Below are 27,772 nucleotides of genomic sequence, written 5' to 3'. Positions count from 1 at the left end.
AGAAGCAAGAGAACAAAAAACCAGGCTTTAGAAAATTTAATAGTAGTCTCTTATTCACACTTTTAAGCACTGCCTTGGCAAGAAAACTATTACACTGGTCATATTCTTTGGCAAACTCACCTGGCTTAAACAAACAAACAAATAAACATGTACATGCACTGGGAAATGATCTATTTTCTCTTTCTCTCCTAAAATGTGTTATTTCTCTGTACTTTTTTATGTTCTTGTGTGGACAATTTAGAAAGTGTCTTTGGTCTTTGCTTTTAACATTCTAATAACATCAAATCCAACTACTCTAACTAAAATCTAATAATCCGCAAAAGTACCAAAATATTCTGCTAGAAAGCCATAAACGATTTAAGTATTAACTAACTGCTACATCTTCCAAGTACAGTGGCTGTAGACAGTGATCTTCTCTTTCATGAATAAAAATGTGAGTTGGTGGAAGATGAATGTGGTCAGAAGCTGCAGTCCTTGTTGGCACTCAGGCTAGAGACTACAATTATTCCCTGCATATACATTTTGTAGCAGTGTATGGATGACACTGCAGTTGCCTGGATGTGTCTCAGATAGGAGTCTATCTGAGACTAAAACTTATTTAGTATATTGTGACATTTGAAGGAAAGTATTCTAACCTCTTCCACTTCTCTAGTTCTAGGTTTAAGTAGGAAAAAAATAAACAGATAAACATTACTTTTGGCTCCACTAAAAATTATGATTTCCAATTTTAGAGACCTCCAATGATACCAACTAATCTTAGTCTATTTCTTTTCCTCATTATCTAATATTTTAACCTCTTGGCGCCCTCCTCAAGATCCCAATCATGTCCTCACCCTGATTCTTCAATTCTTACCTCTCACCAAATCTTTCATCTCTAACTTCTTACAGAGGAACAAGGATATAAAGCACCTTATAAGGCAGTTCACAAGTTTTTCCATTAGAAACAATATTTTATAAAAACTGGCTCCACTAATAGTAAGTGCTTACTTGAAATTGCTGGTTTTGAACTTGATATCTCTCCAACAAAGATTGGCTCATCATCATCATCATCTTCAACCTCTTTTACTTTCTTCTGCCATGGTTCTAACTCTTCTTCTTCACATTCCATAAAGAGTTCTGCCATTTTTGAATTATCTAATTTTCAAAAGAAGAGAAGCAAACCTTATTTTCCAAAAGAAAAATAAATACATTAAAAAATTTACAGTATATTTAAGATCTACTTTAATAGCCCTAATAGCAATTTGTGATTTGATATTTTAGTTAGTGCATGGCAGCAACAGTGAGAAACTTAGAGCTCACTTTCTAAGATATAAACTAATACATTTAGATAAGAAGATAATGGTTGACAGGTTTATTTACACGGAACAGTCAAAATGAGTTCCAGTCATATGCCTAGAATATAATTTTATTACAAAAAGGATTACACCTGGGGGAAAGAGTATTAATAAAGGGGCGATAAACTAAGAATAAGAGGCAGCTCATAGGAGATATATTTAAAAAACTGAATCAAATTCAGTAATTACAGGCACAAAGCAAGGATGAGGTGCTAGACTAAAATAAGGGAATAAAGTGAGATTTTTTCCAGCCAGGGCAAATTAGACATTTCTTATCTAAAGAAACAGATCAAAGAACATGCAGTAAATATGAACATACACCACCTAGAAGTTCTGACCAAGCACAGAGCTCCTAGGAAGAATGTAAATATTAATGAACAAGTACCAAAAATTTCAGGAAAACCTCATTTTAGGCCAAATCAATAAAAAAGATAAAGAATCCTATGAAAAAGAGATAATGCAGAGAGTAAAAAAAAATTAAAGAAAATATAATTAGTATCTTTAGAGATATTAGATAAGAATGTTATAAAATATTCAGAAAACAAAAAATATAACAATATGATAGCCAAAATTTTTTAATTTGGTTTTTTAAAAAAATCAAAATATCCCCAGAGGTGGAACTAAGAGAAAAAGAGAAAAACACACACACACAAACACAGGTATAAACTAAATAGAGAAGAGGACACAAGGTTGCCAGAAAATCAATTTCAAAGTAAAACATTCACCTAATAAAATTTACAGAAAGAGAATAAAAAAAAAAAATCAGAGAGTAGGTTATCAAAGAAATAATACAAGAAAACTTCCTAGATTGAAAAACAGATCTCTAGGTTGTAAGGCCTTACTCGGTACATAGCACAATGAGATCAAGAAAAAGGTGACAGGGATCCCTGGGTGGCACAGCGGTTTGGCGCCTGTCTTTGGCCCAGGGCGCGATCCTGGAGACCCGGGATCGAATCCCACATCGGGCTCCCGGTGCATGGAGCCTGCTTCTCCCTCTGCCTGTGTCTCTGCCTCTCTCTCTCTCTCTCTCTGTGACTATCATAAATAAAAAAAATAAAAAAAAAATTTAAAAGAAAAAGGTGACATTGAGACACATCATCATGAAATTTCAGAACAAAAGAGATAAAGAGAATATCTCAGATGTATGGGGTGGGGGTTTTTGGGGTGAAGTGGGAAGAATCATTCATATACAAAAGGTCAAGAATAATAAGAAGTATAGAATAATACTTTAGCAGAAGACAGTAAATAATACTTAAATAATTTTTTACCAAAATTATTTCTTAATAAAGAATTCTTTACCCAAACTTTCATCAACTGTGAGAATAAAGAATAGCAACATCATACAAGATTTACTTCCCACGTAACTTTTCTCAGGAATTTACTACAGAATCCATAAAAATATATGAGACTTAACTAAGAAAGAAGACACAGGAATATAGAAAATACAGTATTCAATACAATACAAAGTCCCAGGACAATAGTTGTTCAGCAGACCAGAAAACAACTAGTCCAAACTAGATTAGAACAGTATTTCAGGAGGAAATGTCTCTAGGACACCAAAGAGAAGATGACTAAAATGTTGTTTTAGATTACCTGAAAAGTTTTACTGTGTAGAAAACTGAATTGAGAGGCACGTGTGGGAAGACGTGCCTACAGATTTTAATACAACACAGAAAATGAAAAAAACATAAAAAGCATTAATTGCTGGATAAATGAGAAAAAAGAAAGAAAGGGAAGCAGAGAGGATGGGAGAGAAGGGTAAATATGTGTATTATATGTATAATAGCATATTACCATGCTCATCAGTGAAGAGCATTTATTATAGTCATAATGAATACATTGACTATGGATTAAATCAAATATTGAGATATTATATTGGAAGATAGTTGGAGGGAAGGAAGGGGTAGCTCTAAGAAAGCAAAAACCCTCATGATAGAACATTATTAGAAAATGGTTAAACCTGATTATGCAACAGACAGCACAACATAAATGCATATATGCACATAAGCACTCTTTGAGAAACTATCGTTAAGCCATTAAAGCTTTTACAGATTGACTTTTTAAACTATGTGCATATATTGCTTTAAGTTAAAATGGAAAGAAGAAAGGTGGAAAGGAAGAGGGGAAGAAGAGAAACAGTACTGAAGGCCTAAACTAACGTAGTAACAGCAGAGATGGATATAAGTGGATATAACTAGGTATACAGAATGAGATGGGGGAGTGGTCTATTTAAAACAAAAAAACCCTCCAGCGTTCAAGCTTTGATATCATCTTTCATTTATCATTTAAATATAGTCATTTCTAAGGGTAAGTTTTTATCATATTAAAATAATAGCACTTCTACTTTTAACTAAAAATTAGGACAATGTTCTACCAGTTTGTAAAAGATACTAACTGAACCAATGCTTTGGAGATGGCATACAAAGGAAATACCATATCAAATTAAGAGCTATTCTTTTATAAATTTTTAAATTTTTTCCTTTATATAAAACTATGTCACAAATTATTTTCTATCTTAACATTATTTAAATATTAATAGTCCATCTACCAAAAAAAGGGGCTTCCCATTTTCCCAAATGTCATGAACATCATGAACTCTTTTCTAAACTATATTATTTTATTAATCATACAGAATTCTCCAAGCCAAATGATTAAAAATATTATTACATGTCCCAAAACCAAACAGTTCTTTGAAGTATATTTCCTTCTAAACACTAGATAGGCAGTAGGCACATAGTATATAACAATTTATGGACTAGGAAACTAAGTGGTCAGGCAATGTCTAATTTTTAAAAATCAGGGGAACTCATGGTATATGGATAATAAAAGTTTCCAATTAGTTTGTTATGGACTGAACTACGTTTTTCCAATATTTATATGTTAAAGTCCTCACCATCACTACCTCACAATATTACTTTATTTGGAGACAGGGTCTTTAAAGAGGTGATAAGGTTAAAATGAAGTTACTAGGGTAAGCGCTAATTCAGTAAAAGGTAAGTTCAGGACACGGATACATGCTTGGAGGTAAGACCATCTAAAGATATAGGAAGCATATGGCCATCTATAAGCCAAAGAGAGGCCTGGTACAGATCCTTCCTCCATGGCCCTCAAAAGGAATCAACCCTGCCAACATTTTCATCTTATACTTCTAGTCCCCAAAACTGTGAGAAATTCTGAAATAAATTTCTGTTATTTAAGCCATCCAGTCTATGGTACTCCTTTATAGAAGCCTAGCAAACAATACAAAGGTCTTTCTCATCCTTCTTAGGACCCTGACACTATCAATACATCCAGGATATACTGTTGAGAAAAAAAAAAAAAAACTTTAAAGATACATAACAGTTTTATGCTTTTTAGAAATAATTATTTTTTTGTCTATGCATAAAAGAAACATAGGTAATTGTGTATAGCAAATTAATACAAATCACTGGGCATAAGAAGAAAAAACACTTCATTCGTACTTTACTCAGTTTTTAATTTACATTGTTTCTTATGTGAGCATTTGTTACTCTAATAACTTTAAGGTTTTTTTTTGTCTTTTAGAAAATGTGCCTACCTCTCCTCTCTACTGAAGCAAATTTATCAGTACAAAAGCCACATATGTATACTAGTATCAGTTGTGGCAGCAACACTTACTTTTTGGCTGAAAAGGGTTGTCGCCCATCAAGTTGCAGAGTTGACTTTCTGTAAATTGTCACCTAAGTACTGACACATGATATCAGTCAATTTTATGAGTCACGTTAAGTAAAGCCAAATATTGAAACATGAAACTTGGGGTTCAGAAATTCTTGGATCTAATTTTGATCTCGAAACTCACCATGTGACTCCAGACAAGAAAGCAATTTATATCTCAGGTTTCCTTCCTATAAAATAAAGATACCTAGTATTAGAATGGATCTCATTAAATTAAATGTACATATTTGAATTTTTTTCCTATGAAAAGCTCAATTTTTAAGTTTGATATGTCTGACAGATTTGCAACTCACTTTATATAACTTTTTCATTCTTGAATGAACCCAAATTTAGTAAATAAAATGTTGACTCTAATAAGCACTCACTACTTGGAAGAAGTCTGAATTATTAACTTATAAATAATTTTTTGAAGTATCCTTTTGTAAAAATGAGTAATCACTTCATGATGTATTGTTTTAGTAAGTGAATTTTCAAATACAAGTGATACTAATCTTTAACTGTAATCTATTCACATTTCAGATATAAATGTAACTATTTCCACAAGAAAATATAACTTTGAGCCCAACAACCACTTCCGAGTCTTTTCATAGAATATGATTGTGTATTACTCAAAAAAAAAGAAAATATAACTTTGAATAAATTTGAGTTTATATTTTTGTTTTTTAATCAAAGATATTAAAAGGGAAAGAAAATGAATTGGACATATTTCATCACAGAATAATTCATTCAAAAATAACTACTCATTGGGGTGCTTGGTTGGTTTCGTCAGAAGAGCATACGACTCTTGTTCTCAGGGTTGTGGGTTTGAGCCCCAGGCTGGGTATAGATTATTAAAGAAATAAATAAGCCTAAAAAATATAACTATTCAGATAACATGCTAAGTTCTAGGGGAAAAAAAAAAAAAGATGAATCAGTCACAGTCCTTGCCTTCAGAAATTTATAATCTAATAGATCTATATTTTTTGGGATTGAAAAACTGCTAGTAGAATAAAAATTATCAAAAAGAAATTTTAATTCATTTATTTAAAACAAGAATTATTCTGGATTCCCACATATGTAACAGCATAAATTTTACAAAATTTATAAATTTTTAAAGTAAGTTTTAGTTATAAAGCAAAAAAAGATAAAAACTAGATAGTAGAAACCATAAAATATTACAATGCACACTCATTCAATCTTTATATTTCTCTTATCCTCAGCCAATTTTCCTGAGTTTTAGTTTCCCAATTTATTTGGATACATTAATCCACAGGGAAAAATAACTATTAACCTCAGAAGTTACTCTTGTAAATGTTTTAGCTACTATCACAAGACTCTAATGAATCTTTTTTTAAAAAAAGACTGATTGATTGAGACAGAGAATATGAGTGGAAGGGAGGCAGAGGGAGAGAGGGGCAGAAAGAATCCTCAAGCTGACTCCCCTGCTGAGCACAGAGCCTCACACGAGGCTCGACCCCAAGATCCCAAGATCATGACCTGAACCAAAATCAAAAGTTGGGGCACTTAACCAACAGAGCCACCCAGGTGCCCTGAGACTCTAATGAGTCTTGTGTTTAACTGAATTCACCAAGTTCTGAAGTCTATTTAAATCCCATTAACTTAATTATTTGAATAGTTGTAGTTTATCTCTAAACTAATATCAGTGTTATGAATATATCAAGGAAATAAATATGTGGCAATTTTTGCTCCTGTTAAGGACCTAGTGCTACCGAGTTGACAATATTTTTTTAAGAGGCACAATTACACAGCTTATGAGACTCATATATTTTTTGTTAGTAGTTATATTGGGTTATAATAATGGTTACACTGAATATTACATAGTTGACATACATATATTTTTTGCTAAGTGATCATATATCTCGCCAAAACTCTGAAATTAGTATTCAATTTACAAATATTCAATTAATGAATGACTTGTCTATATGAACAGACATCTATTGCCCATTATGATAGAGATGACTTTAAGATAACCTACTTTCAAAAGCTTAAGGACCATAGTAGCCTACTTAAAAACCCTAACTGATAGCGTCTCAAACACATGATAAAGATGGAAATCCTCAGATGTAAACAGAACCAAAATCTCAGCCTAAAGCTGTACTGTGTAATATAACAGTAGCCACTAGTCACACGTGACTATTTAAGTTTAAACTAATTAGAATTAAATAAAATTTAAAATTCAGCTCATCAGTTTTACTAGCCACATTTCAAATGCTCAAAGCCACATGTGGCTGGTGGCTACTGTATTAGTACGGCTACAGAACATTCCTACTGGGCAACACTGGACTAAAGAATCACTACAATATTTTGTTCTGATTAATAAACAAACACTTTCATGGATTCCTTTGGCAAGCATGCCAAAACTACCACCATATAAACCTCTCAGGTCACCACTTCAGAATTTTGGTGGTAAGGCATGGAATTCTATGAAGGATTAAATCAGCGGCCACTGAAGTGGAATATCCAGCAAAGATAAGCAGCGGGGAATCTCAAAGTTCCAAAACATCTCTAATAGCTTCTATGGCTCAGACTTAGCCCCAAAACAGCCAGAAAAAGAGAACACTCAATTACAGCTACTGACTCATTTCATAACCACATTTAATATACCTGTTTCTATGAAGAAAAAAATGAATTCCAATTAATTGACTTATCAAAGACTTTTTAGAAAATAATTCATTAACTGTTGGAGACAGCTCATACAAATAATTTTAATTCCTATTTTACTATTTTTTGTATCAGCTTATATACACAAAACTGTATCTTAATTTTTTCTACAAACATTTTAAAAATCAATGGAAAAGTAGGTCTAAATTTTTAATTTGAAAAATTTACTCTTATCCATTAATAGGTACCACCTGATATAATATCACTGTGTTAAATAAAGGTAATGCATTTGATCTGGTATATAAAGCACACAGGGTAGCACAGGTGTGCTATGTACTAGATATGGGTCTATTTACTTTCCAATAAAAGATTAAGCAATTCCACAAATCCCAACTGTAGAGTCTGCACATAAAAAAAGAGCATTAGGCTAGGAGCCAAAAGAACCAAGTCATAGCCGCAGCACTGTTACAGTTTCAATCAAATCACTTTACAATTCTGGGTCTCAGTTCTTAGTTCAACTAATAATCTCTATAGCTTAATTTAGCTCTATACTGTGTACTTTATTTTATTAACAATAAATAATAAAACATGGTGAATACTGAATGCCACATTCAAATTCTGACTCAATCATTTATTATCTGTATGATGTTGGGCAAGTTAATCTCTGTGCCTTGCTTTACTATATGTAACTTATTTCATAAAGTTATAGTGAAGATTATGTCACATAATAAACAAAAAGCACATAGCTCGGTACCTAACAGAAATCATCCAATCAATCTTAATTTTTAACTCTGTTCTTCCTATCATTTTCAAGAACTCTAAGAGCAAATCACAATTTTGTTATTATACTAGAATTTACAAGCTCTTAGCTGAGCATTTAGAAATTATTTGGTTTTATAAAAGGGAAAATATAAAACCAAAATTAATATAATCATTTAAATAGTGAGAATTTTTATTCAAAATAAAGATAGCACATACAAATAATGCTCAACTAACTCATAAATTTTGCAAAAGATTAACAAGCTAGCTGTAAGAAACACTAAGCCTTGAACAATTTTACTGAGAAGAGTTTTTCAGTGGAGTGATTTGGATGACATAGGGTCACTAGAACATTTTTCAGAAAAGTTTAATCTGTCATTTTTTTCCTCTCACAAATTCCACAAAAAAACCAGGTATTCAAATCATTCCCACTGACTTAAAGCTTCAGTTTATGCTCTATTTCGTTGTATAAACAATTCTTCAGTCTTTGTGACTAATGGCATACTGAAATGGAGGTCTATAATTTTAGAATTCTAATCCTGAAAGAATAGAGCTTTAAGGATTCAGAGTAGGTTTTTAACTATGAGTTACAATCTAATATTTCCAACCCTGGTTCTGTGATCTCTCAAGAATTTCCAACTATCTCAAGGTGATACTAGAAAATTTTAATGTTATCTTAAAAACATACATAATCTTTTTAGGACAGAGAGTCATTTTAAAAATTCCACTTTTAAATCACCTTAATATGCATCACCTATTGATTGCATCATGGAAATTAATTGTAACAGGGTTAGCAAAACAGAGAATGATGATGTGTACCTTGGCATATAAATCACACAAATATAAACATTAAAGCATAAGCAATAAACTCTATATAATTGAAAAAGACACACAACTAAAATTTGATTTCATAAAATTCAGGTGTTTATGAAATTTTATGAAGAAATTAACTTATTAAATTTATTTACAAACAATAAGCAGATGAAACAAATTTTCAAAGCAGTACTTTCCACTTTTATGCCTCTTATTCTTTAAAAAGCTTGGGCAGCCCAGATGGCTCAGCGGTTTAGCGCCGCCTTCAGCCCAGGGCGTGATCCTGGAGACCCGGGATCCAGTCCCACATCAGGCTCCCAGCAGAGAGCCTGCTTCTCCCTCTGCCAGTTTGTCTTTGTCTCTCTCTCTCTCTCTCTCTCTCTCTCTCTCTCTCTCTCTCCCCTCCTCTCTCGTCTCTCTCTCATGAATAAATAAAATATTTCTTGAAAAATAAAATAAAATGCTTTATTGGTAGAAAACTAAGTACCTATCTTTTTAAAAAATCAGTCCAGTTAACAGGTTACTGTTAAAAATCAAACTTATTCTTGAAAAGGGCACATTTCAACTACACACTAGTATGAGTGAAAAAGAAAAGCAAGGAGGTATATGATAGGAGGTAAGACAGAAGTCAAACAAAATAGTACACAGATCACGCTAGGAATTTTTTTTTCCTTAACCTAAGAGCAATGGGAAGCCAATGAGAGGATTTTAAGCAAGAATTGTTATGACCAGATTTATAATACAGTGTCAAAATAACAGAATTTGATTGTATAATCAAAGAAACAGTGGTTTTATTCCATTCTCTCCTAACTGATCCCCACTTGGCATATTGTGTATTGGCTATGACTCTTTCAACTGTAAGTAACAGAAAACCCAACTCAAACTGGCTTAAGCAAAAAGAGAATTCCGGGCTCACTTACAGAACTAAATACAGGTACAATTTAAACAATGATATATAAAGCTCCATTCCTGGACTTCATTTTCCCTATGTTGTTTCTACCGTCAGAAGAGGTTCCCCACTTTGAACGACTAGACACACCAGCTCCAACATAACATTCAATTCGAGTACACTAACAAGAGGACTAGTTCTCATTGGAGTTGACTAACTTGGCTTAAGTCATATGCCTTTCCCAAAGCCAAACATTACCACTTAGGTTTAGTCCTACATCCATGCTCTCCCCAGTACCAGAGGTAGAGATCCAACAATCCAACCACTAACCAAACAAACAAACAAAAAAAACAAAACAAAAAAAAACAGTAAGATAAAGATTTTCCCAAAGGAAAATCATGCTGTTACCAAAGTAGGAGGGAAGATGCTGGAGAGCAAAAGCAACATATGTCCATTATAATGAATTAAAATTAAAGCTCTGTCTAGGTCAACGGACTAAAGGTATTTAACCTAGGAAACATGAGACTATGGGATGGGGGTGGTAGAAGTGAAAGCTATTTACAGTTATTTTTAAATTTGTCATGAGAAAGAAGGAAAGAGGATAACTTATTCTTTGTGGCTCAAGTGATAACAGTAACAGTATTAGTAATAGTTACGTGTTTTGAGTAAACTAGAGAATTTCATTCCTAGTGTTGAGCTTCAACACAACTACTTTATTATACACCATCATGTTATAATTACAAATTATGTTATTTATAATAACAATTATCATTACTATTAGCTAACATTAATTAAATGCATATATCACTTTGTCTAATTCTCAAAAACTCTAGGAGGTAGACACTATTCTTATCCTCACTCTACAGCTGTAGAAACTCAATTACAGAGGCGAAGTACCTGGCTCAAAATAACACAACTAAGAGTAGAGCAAGGATTCAAATCTAGGCACTTAAAAGGCCAGAGATTTCAGCCATATACTATTTGCCTCCACCAGGAACAAGACCAAAATCACAGATTTCATCTAACATAAAACAAAACAATTAATAGTATTGTTAGTATTAAGTATTGAACAATTAGTAATTGTTAGTAATAGTATTGAACAATTAAAATATCAGGAAATGAAGTGAACTCAAGATGTGACAGATCACCAAAGAAAAATATGAAAAACTCAAGCATCATGTAATTGAAAATGGTCACTCTCAACATCTCCAAGGACCCCAACCCTAATATCATAAATATATCCATCTGGTATAAGGATATAAATTTTTGTCTAGACAGAGAGACAAAGGGGACTTATTATTTCAGTTAATAAAAACTGTTCTAATTGAGAATGTTGAATTATGAAATGCCATTTTGGTATTATGAATAAATCTTATGGTAATCAACCTGCCATACCCAAATATTTTCTAGAAACTTTCAAGTTCAGGGGATCCCTGGGTGGCGCAGCGGTTTGGCGCCTGCCTTTGGCCCGGGGCGCGATCCTGGAGACCCGGGATCGAGTCCCACGTCGGGCTCCCGGTGCATGGAGCCTGCTTCTCCCTCTGCCTGTGTCTCTGCCTCTCTCTCTCTCTCTGTGTGACTATCATAAATAAATAAAAATTTAAAAAAAAAAGAAACTTTCAAGTTCAATGTAATGAATGAAGCAATTAGGTTGAAGTTCAATAGTGAGGATAAAATTTTTTAGTTTATTCAAAGCAAGTAAATTCCTGAAGAAAAATAGTTGATAATTTTAATTAAACAATATAAATTGCATTTTAATAAACCTGTTTGATGTCAACTCCCAATCTACTTCATTGATACTAATTCAGAGCAATATCTCAAATCATGATAAACCAACTTTTTAAAATTTTAACATGTTTGATAACACAAAAATTTTTAATATAATAAGTAAAAGGCCTAAGCTTCAGTAGACTGCTTACATCTACAAATCAATCTAAATCAGCAGTCATTAAGAGCTTCTATGTAAAAAGAATCCTTCTTCACAATAAGGCTTTGGGGAATCTCTCTTTTCACCATTTCCATTTCATCCAAGTAAAACCCCTGCAGACCCTATCCAGCCTGCATCCATTTGCTCTAGTTAGCACCACCCATTCTGTCAGCCAAAACTAAGCTGAACATAGCAGTACAGCTACTACATTTTCTACTGCACAGTATTCTGCTGAAGGTGTCCATCTGAAGATCCCAATAACCTCCCCATTGCTAAATCAATACCCTTTCTTCATTTACATTTTCCTTATCTCACATCTGTTTTAACCCAATTTCTTGAAACATCTTCCTCAAAAAAATTTTATACAATAGACTGGTTCTCTACCCATCTTCTACTGTTTATACAGATTCTCCATATTCTCTTGTTCCTTAAATAGTGTAAAATCAGGTTTTTCGTAGAATTTAGTTCTCAGCCGTACACAAATTGTTCCCCAAATGACAGATTTATTAATTTCCAGATGCTCAATAGCATATACAATCATCAAATATTAACCTCCAACTCTGACTCCTCAGCTAAGTTCCACCCTATCATCTCTTAACTGCTAAAAACTGCTATCTGGATATTTAAACTCATGTCAAATTCATTACTTCAAAAACTGAAAATGACCTCTCCACAAAAATCAGCTCTAGGCATTATTCATAATGGCTAATAAGTGAAAGCAAACCAAAGGTTCATGAACTGATAAATGAATAAACAAAATGTTTCCATGCAATGGAATATTATTCAGCAATAAAAAATGCAGTACTGATACATGCTAAATGGATGAACTTTGAGAACATTACACTAAGTGAAAGAAGTAGTATCACATCGTATGATTTCATTAATATCGAATGTCCAGAATAGGCAAATCCACAGAGACAGAAAGTATATCCGTGGTTGCTAAGGACTGTGGGGTGGGAAGAATGGTCAGAGAATGCTTAATGGGCAATGGGTTTTCTTTGGAGAAGGTAAAAATACTATTCCAAGATTAGTGTTGATGCTGTTTAACACTGTAAGTATACTAAATGCCACTGAATTGTACACTTTAAAATAACTTAAATGGTGAACTTAAATGTTATGTTAACCTTACCTCAACTTATAAAAATTCGTTCTACTTTTGCACTTCTCTTTTTCCACCAATGAAACTGCCATCCTTCTGATTTTAAGACCTTAAACATTTTTTTAAAGTAGGATCCACATCCAGCACAGAGTTCAACTCTGGGCTTGAACTCACAACTCCAACATCAAGTTCTCAGCTGAGATCAATAGTCAGATGCTTAACCAAATAAGCCCCCAGGTGTCCCATCTTGTAAGTTCTTTTCAATGTTTCCCTGTTTTACTTAGCATACCTAATCAATTCCCCAGTCCTAGAGTCTTCCTTCAAAATATTTCCTACAACTATCCATTTCCATTCACTCTGTACTTGTTCAGGCCCTTAAAACCCCACACCCATAGTAAGATTTACTTTGTAAAATTCACTTTATACTCAGCCTCACAGCATCCAGATCTGACTTCATGCATTTAACACAGAACCACCAAATTAACATGTCCTAAAATAGTGTTTTCATTGTGTCACGTATCAATTCCAAACTCAGTAACTCTCCATCAATCCATGCAGAGCTGGATACCCTTGTCTTAAAAGCTTCCAGAATGCAATGAGGTACAGAACCAACCAAATGTTGAACTGGAACTGGCACTTCCACCAGTGGTTGGTGCTACCAGGCTGCAAGGCTACTCCTATGCTACCTAACCCAAGAAAAAAAACACACAATTCTGAGATTACAAAGCTGAGGATAGAATGAAGGAAGACCAAGGCACTATACCCTACAAAATTAATATGCAGCATCTGGCACCCAATAAGTATTACGATGAATGAAATGAACTTTCTGAGACACAATTCCCTCATCTGTAAAGGACAGATGATGATAATACAATCCATCTCAAAGAAGCATTTATCTTAAGGATGAAATATGATCTATGAATATATTTTATAGTCTACAACAAAAGATTAGAAAGATATCTCTTGTGTTTAACTTCTCAAACACAAATACTAATAATGTACTGTCAAAAAAGTACGGTCAATTTTCTTATTTACTTTTTCTCTATTCAATAAAGTTAAGAGGTCTATTATTTATTTTTACCCATAAGACTAATAAAGCCATTCTGTTTATTAGGGTCTTTCTGGCAGCTAACAGAAATCCTGTGTAAAGTCAGTCTTAAACACTGAACGGGAAAAGCAAAATGAGTGAACAAAGCAGGAGACAGGATTACTTACATATAAAACACTCACAACCCTCCCAAACCCTTCAGGTTTTGCTTCTCAAACTTGCCAAAGGTAACAATTACCCACAAGACAAGGAACACACAGGGGTAAAGCCTAGAAACAAGAAGCAAATTATTTCATAGACTAATGATCTTTGCTTTGGTTAATACCCATCAAATGAAAGTCATTCAAGCAGTTGTCATACTGAAGAAATCCCAAAGCTAGCAAAAAAAAAAAAAAAAAAGGAAAAAAGAAAATATGTGTTTGATTAACTTCTAAGGATGAAATCTTAGAAGTAGACAAACCCCACCCTAAGGAATTTTAGATTAATTTACTTAAAAATGACTATAATAAATCCATTTAACTATTAATATTTGTGCGAAAGACATTTTCTAAAACAAAAAATTTAGAGAGGTGGCACTGTTTTACATTTTTGAAAAACCCATGAATAACTGTCTTAATAAAGAGCTGTATTCTCTTATCTGTTTCTACATTTAATCTGTTGCACTACATATTTCTGCTGAAATAAGGAAAATCTATCCTCACAAGAAAGGTAGGTAGTTAAGGGAGGATCTTGTAGAACTCTTGAAAGCACCTCAAGGCCCCAAGACCACACTCAGAGAACTGCTATACTACATAAATCAAGTCAAAGCCACCGTTTAAAAAGGAGAGCTAAATTACTATCCTGGCTATACTGGCTGGTCAAAAATTTTGTATATGCCAATCTAAAATAATAATTTTAAACAGAGAGTATTCAGTGATGAACACAACTCTAAGAAAAAAACATTTATTAAGCAGTGTATAAAGCACTGTTTAAAAACACAAAGATGAAAAACATGTACCATTCCAAAAAAATCACACTATGCTCATCATAACGTACTAACCAGAAAAGCAGAAATGTTTGCAATGAAAAATAATAGAAATAAAAAATATTTTAGGGCAGCCCAGGTGGCTCAGCAGTTTAGTGCCGCCTTCAGCCCAGGGCATGATCCTGGAGACCAAGGATCGAGTTCCACATCGGGCTCCCTGCATGGAGCCTGCTTCTCCCTCTGCCTGTGTCTCTGCCTCTCTCTCTCTCTGTCTCTATGAATAAATAAAATCTTTAAAATATATATATTTTAGTTTAATCCAGTCCACCAAAAAGCCTAAATAGGACACCCTGATCATACAGAGTTTCACTTGATCATTTTTACCTCAGAGGAGCTCTGAAGGTAAAGTTGGGAAGGAAAGAAAAAATGGTAACAACAAAAATATTTTGGAACAGAAACCTCAAGGAATAACTTTCTAAGTACTATCTGTATTCATCAGAGATGGAGTGGAAAGAGCTGAAAAAACTATCATGGTAGGAGATGGAGAGGCAGACAGGTTTACTATGTGTGTTAGAAAGGGGTGGGGCTCTGTATATATCTAACAGATCAAATTAACCATTAACCTTCAGTGAATACTATCAGAATCCACAGAAACAATTTTAGTTTTTTCTTTCTTGAGTAGTTCTCGCTGTAAAGATTGACATTTTATGGCTTTTGTTTCCTAGAAATCTTCAAACAACATTTTATTACTTTTAAACAGAATAAATCTCATTGTATTTTATAATTACTATGTGAGCCTATAGAATCCTTTTATAAATCTAAGATACATTATATGATCTTAGTGATTTTACTTTTCCTACATCTTGAAATATTTTACTACTTCCATCACTCTAGGTATTATTTCACTGTTGCTAAACAAATATTCCCAACCATGTTTACAAAAAAAAAAAAAAAAACAAGACATAAGAATGATTTAATTGTCTAGACGGATGTGACAATGAAGTAAGTCATCACTATGCATTATCTTTCACTTTTCTTATCTTTCAGTTTCCTTGTTTTGCACAAAATATTGCATCAATTTTCAAAAAGATATATAAGATTGAAGACATCATCTTTGCAGTCTGCATCGAGGAGGGAAAACTTTACTTCTACCCTTTTATGTTGCAGTACCTGGGGACCTGTGGATTAAACTAACAGAAAACAGATTAACAGAAAGAAAAGCACATAATTTTTTTTAATATTTACATCACAGGAATTCACAGAAAAGAAGTAAAGCTCAAGGAAGTGGTTAAACTCAAAGTCTTATATACCATTTTAACAAAGGAAAGGGGATTAGGGCTTTGAAAGACAATAAATCATGAAGAAGTAACTGGGAAATACATGGGAGAACTAATGGAAGATAAAAGGTTATTTTCAGTAGGTCTGTTTATGCAAACTCATCTTGGTATTAACTTTCCATCTCAAGTAGTAAGAACCACTCTTCTTTTCCTACTACCAGGGGGAAAATATCTTCACAAAGGAATATTTATGACCAGTCCAGGTGTCTCAGCGGTTTAGCGCCACCTTCAGCCCAGGGCATGATCCTGGAGACCTGGGATCAAGTCCCACATCAGGCTCCCTGCATGGAGCCTGTCCCTCTGTGTCTCTGCCTCTCTCTGTGTCTCTCATGAATAAATAAATATTTTTTTTTAAAAGGAATATATATGACCAGCTTCTAGGCAGATAACAGGAGAAAACAGTTTTTGTTTCTGTTAATTCTGTTGATTGCTGTATACTCAAAATAGTCCTTAGGTCAAAGTGGCATATGTTAGTGCAGCATATCCTGATCTTCTTCATCTGTCTTTAGTTTTCACTGAATGTAATTAAGAACTCAGAACTTTTATTTTCTGTCCAATATGGAACAAAAGAAAACTGGCAGAAGTCACATTTCATAATTATTAGATGAATTTAAAAATGAATGCAAAGATAGACAGCAAGCACTTTAGACTCTATTGATGAAATACGGGGCATTTCAGACTGAATCTTCGGAGATTAACTTGATACAGTTCATAAGTGGACAAATGTTGAACGCAGATGTATATAATGGTGACTGGAAGGAAATAGATGATGTGGAAAAATTTTAAATTCATTGGATTGGTCATGCTAACTGGTATCTGCAAATCTTAGAACTGAAAATATCTTGCAATTATGAAGCAAAGAAGATGGCCATCCTCCCTTCAATAAAATTTAAGAATCATCAAAAGTTTCAAAAAATTCTTCAAATACTGCATTTAATGATGCACATGAAAAAAATACCCAAACAAACAAAAAAAACCCCACCCTGGAATCATAAGCTAGAACTTATCATAAGTATTTTAAATCTCAAATCATTATTGACAAGATGGACACATTCCACATTCAGGTATGACAGCTGATGAGTAGTCATATTCAGAAAATGTTGCCCATTTCAGGTACATATACTTTCAAAGCTGGCAACATGGGGTAGTGAAACATCCTAAGCTTTAAAGACATAGATCTACACAGAACTTCAGAAAAGGGATGAGAACAGAATCAAGAGTAATACAAAAATTACAAGAATGGACAAAAGAATTTAAAATTTCTTTTTAATTTTTTTTAAATTTTTATTTATTTATGATAGTCACAGAGAGAGAGAGAGGCAGAGACACAGGCAGAGGGAGAAGCAGGCTCCATGCACCGGAAGCCCGATGTGGGATTCGATCCCCGGTCTCCAGGATCGCGCCCTGGGCCATAGGCAGGCGCCAAACCGCTGCGCCACCCAGGGATCCCAAGAATTTAAAATTTCTGTCAGAAATATAACTTGTGACAAAATTTTTATAAGTATAGAACTGGCTTAGTATTATCCAGCAAGAAATTTTCTTGATTTGACAAAATCAGGAAGAACAGGGTTGAACTTCTATGGATTTTCACAAATGGGAAGCAAGAAAAGTTAATTGCACATAATCTGGACTTACATACATATTTAATGATTCTTATTGTCCTAAGAAAAACTAGTTTTTCTTCTCAGCTCAATGCATTCTCAAGTGTAAATGAATTCAAAAACCCTTGCAGGGGCGCCTGGGTGGCTCTGTTGGTTGAGCAACCAGCTCTCGATTTCAGCTCAAGTCATGAGATGAGGGTCCTGGGAGCAAGCCCCATGTTCAGCAGGGAGTCTGCTTGATGATTCTCTCCTCTACCCCTCCCCCTTCTTGTGCACACTCTCTCTCAAAAAAGAAATCTTTTTTAAAAAACCTTGCATAAATTAACATGAAGAGAGCTGTATTATAAAAAGACCACAGAACAGGTAGATACACTAACAGGGTCAGAACCTATACTTGAAATGACTTGAAAATGATGATCAATAATTAATAATGCAGAGAATTCTTTCAGTGTCTAGGAAAAACTTCAGTTACCAAGAAGAATATTCCTCATGCAACTAGGAAAAGAACTTGCAAGAACTAGGAAGAGAATTTTACCTAACCCTTCAACCACATCAGTTTTTTACACAGATCTTCAAAGTGGGAAGAATAAAGGAAGATTTTCTTTGTGTACATATAAAAACTTTTAAAAGTATGCATATTCATTGTAGGGTTGGTATGTAAGTAGAGGAATGATATATATTTGTTTTTCATGTTTCAAAATACATACAAAGAGATCATGTTTAAATTCTAATCAGAAGCTCTACTGAGTTGTATTATCCATTTATTCTATAAATTACATAATGGAAATTATTAAAATAATTTAAAATGCAAAAAAAAAAAAGAAATAGTTCTTTTCAATCTAGATGGTGAATTGCACTATTTTTCCTGGTATAATGATAGTTAAGAGTCCTTAAAGAAAATTGCTTTGTAGCTGGGCAGCCCGGGTGGCTCAGCGGTTTAGCGCCGCCTTCAGCCCAGGGCCTGATCCTGGAGACCTGGGATTGAGTCCCGCATTGGGCTCTCTGCATGGAGCCTGCTTCTCCCTCTGCCTGTGTCTCTGCCTCTCTTTCTTTCTCTGTCTATAATTAATTAATAAAATCTTAAAAAAAAATTGCTTTGTAGAAATGAATAAAAACTTCAAACACACATTTGATACAAACTACCAAGTAAATCATTATTTTTATCTTTAAAATAAGCTGACTGAAAACTCAAATCTTATGAGTCCTCAGAAGCAGGAAAAGATAAACTATTCAGAATTACATATTTAATTAATGAACATGTCATAAATAAATATATCTCCCCCTTTCAAAAGTTAGTTTCGAAATGGAACAAAACATCTTGTCAACAATCTCCAATTTCCTATCAGTTAAAACTATAGTTTACATTCTATTTACTAGAATTGTTATTCCATTCAGATATATCCCCTGCTGAATTTGTACAGGAAAAAAAAAATCGTGGTATGGTTCTAAATGTTCTCTTGAATAAATATAGTATGGGAGAGGAGTGTATAAAAATTATTTATTCCTTTCCTTTGCCTTCCTGTCCCCTACTGATAAAGCCAATTCTGAGTAGTAAAACACTGGACTAAAGCAGGGCTGGACTAGATAACTTAGCTGGTACAAATGGGCTGAAGTGGGAATGCTGAAATTTATAATTCTCCAACATTTAACTACCTCAGAACTCTATTAATCACAGCTCCCTAATGCTACAAGGGCCCCAAGCAAACTTTTAAATAAAGGAGGGCAAAATCTCTTGACATCTACTTTCTGAGCCTCCTTTCTCCTAACCCCCCTAGATTCTGATACCAATGGGCAGCAGCAATTTCAAGTTCCCTAAACTAGATAAATTGGTCCTATCCTCCAAAATTGCTCCTTTCCTTCACCCTCAAACATCCGTTTCTAGAAGACCATTCCCAATTATTTCATTATCAGATTATTGCAAGTAAATTCATATTAGTACTAATGACAGTACTAATGACAAAACATCACCCCCTAGATTACTTGCTAATTGCAAAAGAAAATGCTTAGTCTGAAAAGATAGTCTGTCACCATTTATTGGAGAGATCAAATTTAGGATCACTAATAAGATAATGGATAACCCTCCCTTACGTGCCTTCTGATGTTGTATAATGCGAAGTACACTGCATGACTTAAGTATTCTTGCCAAAAATATTAAGCCTGATCTACACAAGCCTTCAGATCTACAAGTTTACAGAAAATATAGGGGATAGAGGTATAATTTGAACCTAATGAAGAGGAAACTGTCAGTAAGATACAGAATGTGGGTTATTCTACAAGACAACTGGTAGTATGGTCTCTTCAAAAAGGGCAATGTCATCCAAAAAAAAAGAGAGAGTGTGAGAGAAAGAACTACACTAAATTAAAAGAAACGTAAACAAATGTAATTAATGCATGATTGGATACTGGTTCCAAGACAAAGGACTAAATAGGACATTTTCTGGACAATGGGGAAAATGTGAATACATACTACATATCTATATTAGATAGCAGAGATTCTTCAAGTATGATTACAGCATTGTGCTTATACAGAAAATTGGCCTTATTCTTAGGACATCCATATAGATATATCAACAGGACTTAGGTGTGAATTGTCATGATATCTGCAACGTGCTCTGAAAATAAATGCTCACCAAAAAGAATGTAGATAGGCAGATAAAGGAAATGTGGCAAAACGGCAACACTTTTAAAAGTAGGTGGCACAAATGAAGGTCCAACTGGGCTATTATTCAACTTTTTAATATGTTTGGATGAAAAATAACATGAAAACTTCAGTTATAAAAAGCCGAAAAGCTAAGAGGTAAACTCTTAAAAACAAAAATATAAAAGGAGTTCAACGGTATTCCTTCATTTTTGTGAGGTGAGGCTCCTTGCTTCTTTTCACTCACCTTATTCACACACACACACACACACACACACACACACACACACACACAAAACGAAACATAATGTAGTGAACTGGGCACTGAATAAGGAATCAAGAGGACCTAAGGTCGTAGAAATGGTTCTATCACTTCCTAGCCATGACCTCATTAAAGACGTCTCCCTGAGGCTCTCTTTCCTCATCTTCGAGAACAGTCCCATAAGCATAGACCAATGCAAAAGGGGTCTTGAGGTAGAAATAGGGCGTGTCAATGTCAGATACAAACGCAAGATACAGACATAAAGGGATCTGTACTGATGCTTTAAGATGTCAAGAGCACAGGGCCCTAACAATCCTCTAAGCACAACAGTGCCTTCAAAGGCACAGCAAGTTTCCCATTAGACAGCCTGAGTTGTCACTCATCCCCCAAGGCAGGACTTCTCACAAATGCTAAGAGGTGGCTTTTGTACTTTAAAAACTCTCCTCCTAGGTTTCAGTGTTAGGTCTAATGGTGCTCGTAGACGTCCAATTCTTAGGACCCCGTCCAAATCTGAAAACAATAAAGTCTAGGTTCACGAATTTTCAAAAAAGCGACTCTTGGCTAACAAAGAGAACCCTCTGGACCGAGGTCTTCCCGTGTGCGCGCAGAAGCGGGTTCACTTTGACGTTGCTCCTCTCTAGCCGATTTCTCCTTAGAAGCCTTCAAACTTGAGCTAAGTTGGGAGAACTCCTTCCATCTCTAGAGCCGGATAAAAACCTCGCAGTGAGCTCATTCTTTCCGTCTAAGTGAAACCCTGGAAAGCTCGGTCAGTCAACTGTGTATCCGACTGCACGTCTCTCCTCAGGGCCCTTCTGGAGACAATAACGGGACAGAGCGGGGGGGGGGGGGGGGCGGGGGGAGTCCCTTTGACAAGCATGAGGGCGTGAGCGTGGGACGGATGACTGGGCACCTGGGCACGGGGACAGGGGCCCGAGGGCCCCGGATGCCTGGGAGTTCGGCACCCCCTTCGGCCTCGGTCTGCCACGAAGAGACTCCGGGGAGCGTTGCTGTGGGGGAAGCATGGGTCCCCGCCAAACATCGGCACAAAATGTACGGCCGACCAAAGGGAGCCGTCTCCAGAGAGAAGAGCCGAGCGCAGGCTGGGGCCAACAGGCGCGCAGGCCCTGGGAGGCGAGGTGGAGGAGGCGGAGGAGGAGACGGAGGGAGAGGCGGCGGGGCCGGCGCGGCTCCGGCCTGCCGCCCCGAGCCGTCTGCCGCGTCGCGCCGGGATCCCTCCCCCGCCGGGGCCGGCGCAAGATGGCGGTCCGGCCGCCGCCGCCGCCGCCGCCGCCGCCGCGCAGCCGGTCCCCTCCCCCGCGCCCTGGACGCTCTCGGCAAACGGCGCCGGCCTCGACACCCCCGGCCCAGCGCCCCCGGAGTGAGGCGGCGCAGGCCGCGCGGGAGGGCCTCTCCTGCTGCAGCGCGGGGCGGGCGGGGGCGGGGGGCGCTTACCGTGAGCGGAGCGGATCGGCCTGACTGGGGCCCTGAGGAGGAGGAGAAAGAGGAGGAGGAAAAGGAGGAGCACGGAAAACTACACAGCGGCGACGGCGGCGGCTCCCATTGCGGAGCAGCAGCTGAGCTGTGGGAAGGGGGGGGGGGCGCTCTCGTGGATCCGCCGCGCTGCCTCATGGGTAGGCTCCGGGTCAGCCTCCGCGCGTCCGGGCTCCCTTTCTTCTCGCCGACGCGGGAGGCGGGCGCGGGCATGTGCGTCGCGGCGCTGCCCTCGAAGGCCGCGGCTCCCCGCCACGCGCCGGCCGGCGGCGAGGGCCGGGACCCGGGACCTGGCTAGGGATGTGGGTGCCCCCCCTGCCCGCCGGCGAGCCCGAAGTCGGGGCTGCACCGCAGCCGAAAGCGTGGGAACGTGAGTTCCGGGGCCTCCCTGGGTGTAGCGGCCAGCGCTCCGCAGGCTTGGCGAGGAAGGGCTAGCAGGAGGGCCGCCCCTCGAGGTCCCGGGCCTGAGGGGCGAAGACGCAGCCCAGAGGAGGCGGAGAGTCGGGTTCTTCCCACAGCTGGCTGATGTTGTTTCAGACGTACGGTTTCGCTGGTGTCTCCTTGAATTCCTAACTCTGCCACTATGGATCCCTGAAATAACTTAAAAAAAAAAAAAAAAAGCTAAAATAAAGGCATTTACAAGAACACTTAGTGAGACACTGCTTGCATAAATGCTACACCTTGTATTCTGGTCCGTGAGGAAGTTTCCTCTCCCACAACATCAGTCTCGCTCCCTGAGATCCTTAAAGCACACAGCCACCCCTGCACGAACCCATCGCTGCATTGTACTCATTCTTCTGTTTGAATTAGTTTCTTCTCTCTCATCCAGACTGCGCCCCTCGCTCTTCTGGGGTGTTGAGCATTAGTCACTTCCTTACTGATTCCCACCCCCAGATCCATCCTAGCCAAGGACAGTTAACTACCCCTAGACCTGGAATGGCTGCAGGTGACCATGACCTGCTCTTTCCCCCCCCCCCCCATCTGTGCCAGGGATAGTCTAATCCAGCTTTCTCTTTCTGGCTGGCCCTTAACGGAAGCTTTACAGGAAAAGAGAGTAATCAAAATAACAGACTGGAAAGCTAATAATTCAAAAATTGTGGCCTATTCTTAAGCCATTATAGTTAAAAGAGTTCTAACGGCTCACAAAGCATGTCACGGTACCAAAATGAACTGAAGGTTTCACTCAGTGTTCCCAGTTTGGTCCCATTTGTAGAGACAGAAATTTACTGTAGTTAGACCCTAGAGCTTATTTACATGGAGGGTATGATTCACACCAACCAGACTTACTAGAGACTGATGTACAAACCAAAATTCACATTTATTCCTTTTTTTCTTTCTTTCATGAGAAGTACATCTGCCCTGAAGACCACAAAACTCTGGTTGACACATTTTCACTCACAGGAAACATTTACATGAGAAGCCAAATTATAAAGGATATCCACTAAGTATGAAATCAACACTCATGAAGTAATTTAGATGATTTTTTTTTTATTACTCCATCCTTAAAACTCCTCCCTTGGCTTACAAAACATGATTCTCTTGGTTCTCTTGACTGCCTGTCCACACTCTTCCTATCATTTTTTTTAATAGTTTCTCTTCCTCTGATTTGCCAATTTTCTGCCCTTTACCCTTCTGTACCTACTCTTTATCCTCACAGTACTCACTCTCCTTAAGTCAGGTCATGCTCCACACTCTTCCGTGGCTGTAATGGATATAGATGATTGCCCACCTTCATTTTCAAAGCTCCATTGTCTTCACCTATGTAATTTAGATGGCATAACCACTACCCACCCCTAATTCCAAGAGTGGTCCAGCCAGCCTGAAACTATTAGAATCACTTTTACCTCTCTTTGAACAGTTTTTATTTCAGAAACCAGTCAGAGTGAAACCTAGGATTTTTGTTTGCTTGTAGGAAAGAGAAGTTCCTTTTTTCTCTGGATGATATGACATTGCCATTAAAATGTAAATACCAGAAGAGCTACAACTTTTTTTTTCTACTAAGGAGAGCCAAATGATAATAAAGCTAACAAATGGAGGAAGAACGGCTGGGTGAATTAATCATGGGGAAAGGAAGTCAACCTCTGAGAGCATCGTAAGCCTCCAAATCAAACCCAATCTGAATCCTGTGCTACCTCTAGACTTCTCTGTTACATGAGCAAATAAATTCTTTTTTCTATTTAAGCTGAAGAGGTCCAGAATAAGCCTCTGTGACATAAAAATTATTTTTAGCTGAAAGCATTTGAGTTTCTGAAATTTCTTATCTGCCTAAAAGCAGAGCCTCCCCAAAGAACTCAATTGTCATAAATCTCCCAGGGAGCAACCAGGGAAGATTGGCTCTTAACCACAAGAGACAATGAGAATTGTCACCACACCTAAAGAGCCATTGTCATGAAACTATCATATCTCCCATCTATTCTCCTAAGGGCCTACTTATTATCTTTCCTAAACGTCATTTGTTTTCCCATAAATGCACTCTTTCCCCCACCTCACTTCCAAGAAGTCCTTTGTTCTCATTAAGTGCCCTCTCCCCTCCCCTTCATCTATTAAAATGGTATATAAGCCCCAAATTTTGTCCACTCCTTTGAGTCACATTTCTTTGTGAACCACCCCCCACCTCGTACCTAGTACGTGATTAAAATCTGTCTTTTCTCTTGCTAACCTGTCCTTTTGTCAGCTTAATAGGCAAGCCCCCAAAAAGTAAATCTAAAAAGGGAGAGAAAAGTTTTCCTCCCTAACAAAGTCAATTTGAGTTAGGTTTTCTGTTACTGGCAAGTGAAAGCATCCTAACTGGTGGAGACAATGATAAATACTCCCCCACTTTACTTTCCTCTTGCATACCCAGGAAACCCACATTTCCTAGTTCCTTTACGTCTCTATCAGGCCATGTAACTGTTTCTGGCCAGTGCATTGTAGAGGCAATGATTTCCCAATCTAAGCCCGACCCTTAAAACCTCCAGTGATTTATAGTTCCCTTCTGTTTTTCACATATCAGTCACCCAGATACAGAAAACTCTGAGGAGCTAGGAGATGGCAGTAACATTAAATGGAAAGACTGTAGGTCTTAATTGCATGGTGCACATCTGACCCTTATTGTACTAATTCGAGCAACATCATATGTTACTGGGTTATGACTGAGAATTGAGGGTTGTTACTAAAACACTAACCCTGATTAATAATAGAAATAGTAGCCTACTGTAACAAAAAATCCAAAATATGTGGCATTAGTTTGGCATAGCAGTCAGGTGGGACTTAAGGAACCATGCAGTAGGCTGGATAACCAAAGATTCATATTGGGCAATGGCTAGACTGTTGCCTACAGTACCTTAGGAAGTAGATCAGTACAAGTACATATTTTCTAGCTCTAAGGCAAGAGTTCAGAAAACAAAATTAATAATAGATGTTGGTGATTTTTTATGTGATTTGCAAAATATTACCAGAAAGAGATTAGCATGAAACAGAATTAATCAGTTTACCAAAAAAATTAAAGAAAATAGAATCCAGCATTTGGGTAGCCTTGAAGTTTGAAAACAATACTTCTAGATTCCAAAGAGAAAGCTATATTTTAAAAGGCTTTGAGCAAGGAAGCCTCAGTAGGATTTAAACAGAATGACTCAGCCCTTAGGAAAAGATCAGATTACACATGTTTCAGATAGTATCTATTGCTTCAGATAGCCTCCAAGAAGGAGCTTTACTGAGGTATAACTGACAAAATTGTATATAAAGTGTACACGATGGTTTGATTTATCCATTGTGAAATGACTACCACAATCAGGTTAATTAACACATGCTTCCCCTCATATAGTCACTTTGCATGTGTGTCGTGAGAAAGCTTAAAATCTACTGTTAGCAAATTTCAAGTGTACAATACAGTATTAGGCTGTACACTAGATCCCCAGAACATATTCATTTTATAACTGAAGTAGCAACTATTAAATTAAGAGAGATTTGATTAAGAAAGTAAAGAAATAAGGCAGTTTTTAGAACCATGTCCGCAGAGGGAATATTGTTTGATGCTTAAACCACACTCTCAGATATCTATCCACTCTTTTGGGGTGCTCCCTTTGCCTCAAGCTTCACTGTGCCTTTACTTCCAACAGCCAGGCTCTGTGGCTCTTCTTCCAAGGACTGCCCTCGGGCTTTTGGAGCTACTTTGCCTGCTTTCACAGAGACAGAAAGTACCCAAGAATTTATATGTCCGTAAGGCCAGCTCTTAACCAAAGACTGATAAATGCGAGAGTGTAGAAGCCCTAACCTCCTTGTCTTGGGTGAGAACTACTTTGAGGCATGACTTACACTCCAGAATTCCCCTGAACCACCAGGCTGAAGCTATCTTTTGCAGGGTTTTTTTCTAACATACCCTCGCTTGTGTGCATGTGAAACTATTATGCCCGCTCCAAAGCCACCCTTCTTAACTCATGTTTGTGATGCTGGGGGCTGTGATTCTGCTTTGCCAGCTGTTCCCTGTTACATTCTGCTAATAGAGGACCCTAGAGGGAGACCACAAGTCTGAAGGAGGAAGAAGGGCCTTGTTCCTTCCTGTTTACTTTGCTTTATGTTTCTGTCTTTATAAATACAGCAGCTTTTTATCAGTCCCAACAGTGACAATTCATTCCCACAGCAAAGACTGAATCTACTCTATGGCTTTCTCAGCACTTGCCAAACTAGTCTCATTGTATCCCCACGGAGATATCACCACAGCCATCCTCACCTGTCCTCAGTGGTCTAGGTTCCAGCTCTATGGTACCTCTGTTCCAAGCACAGACTCCAGCACCAGAGCAGTGCCCTTCTCAGAGGTCTGAGTTTCAGCTCCGTGGGGCCATTCCTCCAAGCTTCTGTTTGCTATGGACTGTACATATGTGTGCCCCCCCCCCCAATTCATGTTGAAACCCTTATCCCCACTGTGATGGTATCTAGAGACAGGGCCTTGGAGAAGTAATCTTAAGAGCTCTCTCTCTCTCTCTCTCTCATTCTTTCATTCTCTCTCTTTCTCTCCCTCCCTGAACCTCCACCCCCACCACCCCTCTCTCAGGCTACAGCAAGAAGGTTCCTATCAGAAGCCAGGAAGCAGGTTCTTGCCAGGCACTGAATCTGCCACAACTTGACCTTGGATTTCCCAGCCTCCAGACTGTGGGAAAGAAAAGTTTGTTGTTTAAGCCACCCCGTCTACAGTATTTTTGTTATAGCAGCTCAAACTAAGACACTGTTAGTGATTCAAACCTCTTTGTTCCCTCAGCCCTAGAGGTAGTAACTACTTCCTGTAGTTGCCACCTCCATATATGTAGTGTTATCTTTTTGCCATTATCAATTCTTTATTTT

General features: G+C 37.2%; 1 protein-coding gene across 9 annotated transcripts in view; it reads right to left on the bottom strand.

The window, feature by feature from the left end:
* ZNF280D (zinc finger protein 280D) overlaps window positions 1-22,549 on the bottom strand; it is a 123,634-nt gene extending 101,085 nt beyond the window's left edge. For 6 of the 9 annotated variants that reach the window (XR_008663730.1, XM_055319802.1, XM_055319806.1 and 3 more), the window contains exons 1-4: window positions 22,418-22,492; window positions 5,152-5,197; window positions 4,971-5,039; window positions 988-1,134 (exon numbers count right to left, since the gene is read on the bottom strand). Coding sequence is in view for 8 of the 9 variants with exons in the window: in XM_055319802.1 (XP_055175777.1) it covers window positions 988-1,134; window positions 4,971-4,998 (175 nt within the window). In the remaining variant the exon portion in view is untranslated. Of the gene's footprint in view, window positions 1-987; window positions 1,135-4,970; window positions 5,040-5,151; window positions 5,198-22,417 lie in introns of all 9 variants that reach the window. The other 3 variants (XM_055319804.1, XM_055319807.1, XM_055319805.1) reach the window with 3 other exon arrangements.
* Window positions 22,550-27,772: the final 5,223 nt, after the last annotated feature.

The sequence above is a fragment of the Nyctereutes procyonoides genome, unplaced genomic scaffold (assembly GCF_905146905.1).
Source record: "Nyctereutes procyonoides isolate TBG_1078 unplaced genomic scaffold, NYPRO_anot_genome, whole genome shotgun sequence".
Lineage (NCBI taxonomy): Eukaryota > Metazoa > Chordata > Mammalia > Carnivora > Canidae > Nyctereutes > Nyctereutes procyonoides.
Note: the sequence above shows the minus strand (reverse complement) of the source record. Positions and strands in the feature narration are given on the sequence as shown.